At 37.4% G+C, this 7370-nt stretch overlaps 1 protein-coding gene across 1 annotated transcript in view; it reads right to left on the bottom strand.

Moving 5' to 3' along the window:
- Window positions 1-6762, bottom strand: part of lamb3 (laminin subunit beta 3) — a 54644-nt gene extending 47882 nt beyond the window's left edge. The window contains exons 1-3 of the mRNA XM_068057590.1: window positions 6724-6762; window positions 5062-5122; window positions 1478-1641 (exon numbers count right to left, since the gene is read on the bottom strand). Coding sequence (XP_067913691.1) covers window positions 1478-1641; window positions 5062-5122; window positions 6724-6762 — 264 coding nt within the window. The remainder of the gene's footprint in view (window positions 1-1477; window positions 1642-5061; window positions 5123-6723) is intronic.
- Between the last annotated feature and the right edge of the window lie 608 nt (window positions 6763-7370).

Consider the following 7370-nt stretch of genomic DNA (forward strand, 5'->3'; position numbering starts at 1 on the left):
AAACTGTTGCCAGTCAGCACATTATAAAATGAATCATGCCTTTGGGTAAACAGAACTGAGACCCACCTTTGCTGATTAAATAGGAAGCCACGCCCAACTGTCTACATCCATTTCCTTTAATATACTACAGAGTGAAAAACTGGGCTAGGCAATAATCAAGTCAGAGAAACCCAACTGAAATATTCGTCTCCAGCTTAACATGTGGGGAGTCCAGGCGGGATCAAAGTGGGATAATAACCCAGTATAAATTCAGATTGATAAATATCACTGAACTCTCATCACTTCCTAATTCAGCATGATGTACATGGTTTCTGTGCTAGTGAAGGAACCACAAAATATACATATATAATCACAGAAATTAATAGAATGAGACAACTGTGTTTTTCAGAAGTAAATCACTTCTTTAGCAATATCTTAAGTAAGTTTTACTTTATTTTATTACACAGATCATTTTTCTACCTCAATATATTGCTCAAGAAGATGTTCTGCGGTGGTACCGTTTAAATCAAATTCTATTTCCTCGCTTTCATCAGAATTTTGCCAAGCATTGGGATAAAATGTTGGAAAATGCATACATTTTATTTAAATTATACAGGAAATGTAATGCGAGAATAATCCCTTCAATATCTGGAATATATTCTAAAGTACTGATCACCAGGGTGTATTTGTGATTCAAATTAAATCAACCAATCAGAATGTGCTGTAACACACACTGGATCAATTCTGCAGGTCAGAAATGCCCACGAGAGTCCCTCACGGGCTCAGCAGGTTTAATCAGTGAATAACTGAGTTATATAGATCAGGAAGGGCCCACGTTCTGGGTTTGCGCTGGATTGCCTGATATCAGTTGGAATGACAGCAGGGCTGCTACAATTGGCCCGAGCACCCTTTGGTTATGAAGGGAATATGGTTCCCATTCCTTTTTGCTATCCAGTTAATCCTTATTGGAAATGAACATGGGAACGTTGGATGCGGACAGGATATGACAGGATCGAGATTAATACTCCCCCAGCCCATCCCAGGTCAATGGCCTGCTGATATTCAATGTCCAGTCATACGTTAATAATGATCACTTGGTGAATGTGTCAGAACATGCCTGCTGCCCGTGCAATTATATTCCAGCAAAGAAGTCAACACCTTCAGCAGAGGTATGGCAACAAAAAGGAAATATAATATCCACTTCGATCATGTTACTAGATTATGGTAGAGGTTTCTATATTGAACTACATTTTGAGCTTTTTAGATGTAGTATTGCCAGATATTCAACCGCTTTAATTTTAGATTTAAAACAATTCTCTCAAACATACAAATAGTATATATTTGAAAAAAATTCTTTAATGATAAAATTGGCCACTTATTAGCCAGACTAATTAATGGACAACAAGCATGTTAAAAACCTGACACTAATTAATCACAGTGCAAGTTATTACTAGCCAAGAACCCAAGAACAAATTATTACTATATTAATATTACTGACCCGTCCGTAGTGCATCTTTGGGGTGCAGTATCTCTTAGATGCATAGAGGCCACATGTAGATGAAGCTTGTAGCTTATCCACTCGACCTATGACTAGGTCTCCTGGTGTGGGGTAGCATGCTCGTTGTGAGCAGTCTGTCTGTGCCGTTACGTAACTGGCAAATACTGAAAACATAAATAGTGACCATTAAAGTACCAAAAAACTCCACTAATTAACATCATATTCAAGCAATGTTAACAATCAATGGATAAATAATAAATAAATATTTAGCCCGACCTTTATTTATGGAAAATGGCTTTTAAGGATAAAAACAGTGCAATGCATGTTCTGCATACTTATAGAAAGAGTCCTACACACTTTAGGTGATACAATGGAACAGTGCTTTTGTTGCTCGCCAAGGGGGAATAAGGGATCCCAAGTGCTTGCTGCCCTCTGTTGCTTGCCTCAGTGGCTATTTTCCACATCGTCCAAGTTGGGGGTATCATAGTCAGATCTAGTCCTGTCCTAAAGCTACATCCACACAGAAGCATTTTTCATTGGCAGTCACTGGGATGTGAACTAAGGCTGATCTTTCACCTCCTGAACCCAGCCCTATTGAAGTTAATTATAACGTACTTACAACCACCATGATTCTGACCAAATAACTGAGCACTGGCTGCTGACTGAAACCGCCATAACAAAATGGGCGACAGACATAACCATTGTTGGCTTTTTCGGTTGCCTTCTTAAGTGGATTTTCCGTCACATGCCCATTTGTCAAGAGTTTGTTGAATAAGAAGCTAGAGCCATCTTGGACTAATGAGCTCAATCTTAAGAAATGCAATAAGATGCTAGAAAACAAATGTTTGCACTTTCCCAATAAACAAATTGATTCATGACACCACAGTATTAACAAGCCCATCGAGTGAAAATTTAAGTTGGGTATTGACTTGTGGTCATGAATATAATTACTTTTTACCTCAACCAGGACTGCAAACACTGTGGCATTTCATTGGCATGTATTGCAGTTTTAGTGCACTATACATTATAAAGAAAGAGAAATGTTCCTGTTTTGCTAACTATTTTCCTCAGAAACATGTAGTATACAGATATACTTTACACCTGTATTAGATAAGGATTTGACTGTTTTTCATTTTGGATTAATGAAGTTATACAGACATCTGTGAACATTGAACACTTTAAAACGTAATTGGACTTTAAAACTTTATAACAGTAATTGGAACCTGACTAAACAAATCCAAAGTCAGATAATTGATGTTTTCTCTAGGAACTCTAACTAATTTTCTCTTAAAGCTGTAGGCAAATGGACAGCCAGGTGACCTAACATGTGCAATGCCATGGGTTTTGAGTTTTAGGTTTAGGCTCCAAACTCGATGAATATTTACACTTAAGTTTTTCCTTGGCAGTTAGAAGCAGCACTAAGTAGAGATGTGACTTTTTTCTCAACATGAAACAAAGAAAAAGTAATTATGGTTCTAAATTGGATTAAACCTCAGCAATCTTCTCAGCTATACAAAGAAAATGGAGGTTCAATCAACCCAGGTTCCCTCAGGGTAGGACTGAAGAACAGCAAAATAACAAAAAAAGTGGTAAAAATAACCAAACTTTTACACAGTTGAAGACAGTAGGTTTACAGTTCACTAGAGATACTTTCAAAAGTAAATATGGTCCTTGAATTGCCCAATGACATGATTGAAGGTGTTAGTCACACAGAGATATTTTTGAGAGATTTTACTCCTGTCATCAAGAATGCTGAATGCTGGCCTTCTAGCTTTTGCCTTACTGCCAAGGTTTTTATCTTTGCATCAGTTTCATAGTTCTCATGTTCAAGTTCACATTTGTATTTGTGATCCATAATATCTGAATTCTTTTATTCATTCATGGGATGAGGGCATTGCTAGCGTGGCCAGCATTTATTGCCCATCCTTAATTGCTCTTGAGAATGTGATGGTGATGCCTTGAACTCCTGTAGTCCATGTAGTGACAGTTCTCCCACAGTGCTGTTAGGGAGGAAGTTCCAGGATTTTGACCCAGCAATGATGAAGGAAGGCCGATACATTTCCAAATCAGGATGGTGCGTGACTTGGACGGGCACTTGGAGGTTGTACTGTTCCCATAAGCCTGCTGTCCTTGTTCTTCTGGATGGTAGAGGTCACGGATTTGGGAGGTGCTGTCAAAGAAGCCTTGGCAGGTTGATGTAATGTATCTTGTAGATTCTGCACACTACAGCCACATTCCACTGGTGGTGGAAGGAGTGAATGTTTAAGGTGGTGGATGAATACCAATCAAGCAGGTTTCCTTTTTCTGGATGATGTTGAGTTTCTTGAGTATTGTTGGAGTTGCATTCATCCAGGAAAATTGAGAGTATTGCATCACACTCCTGACTTGTGCCTTGAAGATGGTAGACTGGCTTTGGAGACTCACCAGGCAAATCACCTGGTGCAGAATACCCATCTTCTAGCCTGCTCTTGTAGCCGCAGAACATATGTGTCTAGTCGAGTTATGTTTCTGGTCAATAGTGACCCCCAGGATGTTGATGATGGGGGATTCGATGATGGTAATGCCATTAAATGTCAAGGGGAGATGGTTAGACTTTCCTTTGTTGGAGATAATCATTACCTGGCAGGAATATGTGGCATGAATGTTACCTGCCACTTATCAGCCCAAACCTGAATCTTGTCCAGGTCATGCTGCATGCGGGCATGAACTGCTTCATTATCTGAGGAGCTGCAAATGGAACTGAACACTAGGCAAACATCAGCAAACATCCTCAACTCTGACCTCTCTGCATTGTATGGTTCACATTTTGCATCTATAATGATAGTCACGGTTACCAATGGGCTTTAAAATGATATATTCCCAGATTGCACAGCCTTATGGTTAAAAATCTTTACGTACCTAAAACCAAATTGGAGCTTGTTTTAAAGAAGGTAGCCATTGGTGGACTAAGACATTTAACCATACTTCAACCAATGCAACCTCAGAATGATAGCACTTATCCTTCACTGGTTGGTGCCACATGCACAAATAGATTTGGATGGAACTGCTCACCTTTATCTTTGCCTATTGATTGTATCAATCCTTCAAAAATTACCACTTTTTCAAAAGGCAACTACTTCTCAGGAATATCCAATCTAATGACATTAATCTAATAATGTCAGCAAAAATACCATTGGTGTTGACTGACTGATAATTGTATTTAACTGTTCATTCGACTTCCCTTTTAGTAACAATGTTAGCAGGCACTACACACCATAAAAATCATTCTAAAAATGTATTTACAGCAGAAATAGTGATGAGGATTTGTGTGTGGCTGTCTCAATCATTTACTATTAGAAAACATGCCCAAACCAGCCCAGAAATAATATGCATGCATGATCCATCTTTTGGAATGTTTTAAATCTTTTATCTTAAAATGCATGCATTAACTAACTTCAATGATAAATTAGCTCCTGAGACGTATTCATTTTCAAAACAAAGCACAAATAGGCTATAGAAAAGCAGAACAGCGACAGATTAAACCTCGGTGATATATTTAATTATCTATCCATTTTTATGTTCAATGTTATGAGTTTTAAACTCACCCAGACTTAGGAACAGCTGCAGCATCTTCACCTTGGAAGGGAACCTCTTAAAATAGAAAACCTATGGGGATAAACATAAATCCAATCCAGTCCAATATTTCTGATGATATTTGATAAGCTACCTTTAATCATATGAAGATTTTTGTGCCATAATCTACCTTTCGTAAATGAAATCAAAACTCAGTTGTATCAGAAATCAAGCTCACAGTTAAAAATTTTGAGCTATGACATGGACTTGAGCCTTTACAGATTTTTGTGGCTTTTCAATCTGATAAGATCATGTAACCGAAAATTATCAAAGTCCTTATTCAGTTCTGTAGATTTATTATAGTGAGCTGACAATAACTTATAGGGAAATTTATCAGAAAATACTTCACATTAATTCTGAAAGTTTCATTACAAACATTATCAGTAGTAAAGTCTCTTTAATTCTACATGAAACTCCCCTCCTGCTAGGTGTTCCTACCTGTCTCAGTCCTGTCTCTTTCTCTGGATGTGTGAGTTTCTCTTTTAACTGACGCCCTATCCTGGGAGTGTTTTAGCTTGAGTGAGTTTGCAGGTGATGAAGGAATGTCTCAGGATTATTCATATACACACCCATTGGCATGAATATCCTCTGGTGCAATACTGCAAACAATTACAAAGTCTTACTAATCTTACAGTTCTTACCTGAGACATGAATTGTGTTGTATCTTGTGTGTGTTATTTCAAATTTGTGATTAAAGAAGCTAAATATTTTTTAAAGTATTTTTCATTCTAATTCAAATTTCTCTTATGGCTTCCTTTCATAATACTGTAAAACAATACAAAAATAATAAAAGTACAGAAATCTTCCAGTACTCTGCAAGAACTTTCATAACTTGGACCACACGGTCTTGCAGAAAACTTTTACATAAGAAAAACATATCGCAGAGTCTTCCTTTCATGCTAGTACAAGCGAGATAGATAAATATTGTTCATAATTGATGAAAGCTGCCAACCAAGATTAGACTGAAGAGTAGGCTGTTGACAGCCTGATGATCAATGTTGGATAGTACAGATAACTCAGTTTAAAATGCATCTAGATGCAAATGCTATGACCAGGAGACTCTAATTCTGACAAGTGTGCACTTGGCTGGCTTTTGAAACACAATGCTTATTTTGATAGTTCAGCAATTGGGAATAACTACAGTATCTCCTCTTGAAGTGGCAACCTTACATATATTAACAAGTCATCAGCCTGATGTGTCTGATCCAAGAAGCTTTTTTAAAAATAAAGATGTAGGAAAAGAGCAGACAAACCCCCACTTCAATTCCAACTGGGTAGACCAGATATCCTCTCTGAGAAAGTAGTCTCAGATGAATTTTTTTAATTGATACATTTCAGACATAGAACATATTCCTAAAAAATATAGAAATCCTTATGATCCAACAAGATAGATGTTTGATCTATCACAGTTTAATTGCCTCTGATAACCAATTTAAAATAAACGATCCTGCACCTCCATTATGATAGTGTCACTCAGTAATTTCTAACTTACATTCTTCAAGAGTGAAATTAGAATCTACCCTTGATTCTACAGCACTCATTCTAATAGGTTTTAGGTGTTAGACGCTGTGCTGCTGAGGCCTCACATGCATGCATAGCACACTGGAAAATTACAGGCATCATGCCAAATTTACCTCATTAAGTTTACGATCAATATTTTCATATGTGTTCATATTCAGAAAGAGATCCCTTATCATTAACATTTAAAAAAAAACATTTCATTATTTTTTAAGGAAAATCATGGTGATCCATGTTTTGATTTCTATTGAACCCATTTCAGTATGTTTAAGATTTGTTGTTGACGACATCTGTGAACATGATTCACCGAGAGCCTTCTGAACAGCCTGTCTAGACAATCTGCCCGGATGGGTTCATGTTGAATAACTCCTTGCTCATAAAAAAACAAACCACCACCCTGCTACTACACCCCAATGAGACAATTTTACAGGTGTTACAACTTGTCTGAGGGAAGTTACTGCAAAGACCTGAGGCAACAATTGAGTATATTCAGTCATCTGATACTCTGGCTTTTAAAAGGGCAGGCCATGTATCACAACATATCAGTTTGCAACTGGATAAATCCAGTAAATGGAAACTGGGCATTGGAGAAAAGAAATTGGGGGAATACACAACCTATGTCTTTGAAATACTATCAATTATATACATGTTAGCAAAGTATTTGTCTTAGACTGAGTACAGAGGGAGAAAATTACATTGAAATCGCAATATGGATAGGGTGTGTTCAGCTCAGCTTATCCATGCTAGTGTTTATCAGTACACC

The sequence above is a fragment of the Heterodontus francisci genome, chromosome 25 (assembly GCF_036365525.1).
Source record: "Heterodontus francisci isolate sHetFra1 chromosome 25, sHetFra1.hap1, whole genome shotgun sequence".
NCBI lineage: Eukaryota > Metazoa > Chordata > Chondrichthyes > Heterodontiformes > Heterodontidae > Heterodontus > Heterodontus francisci.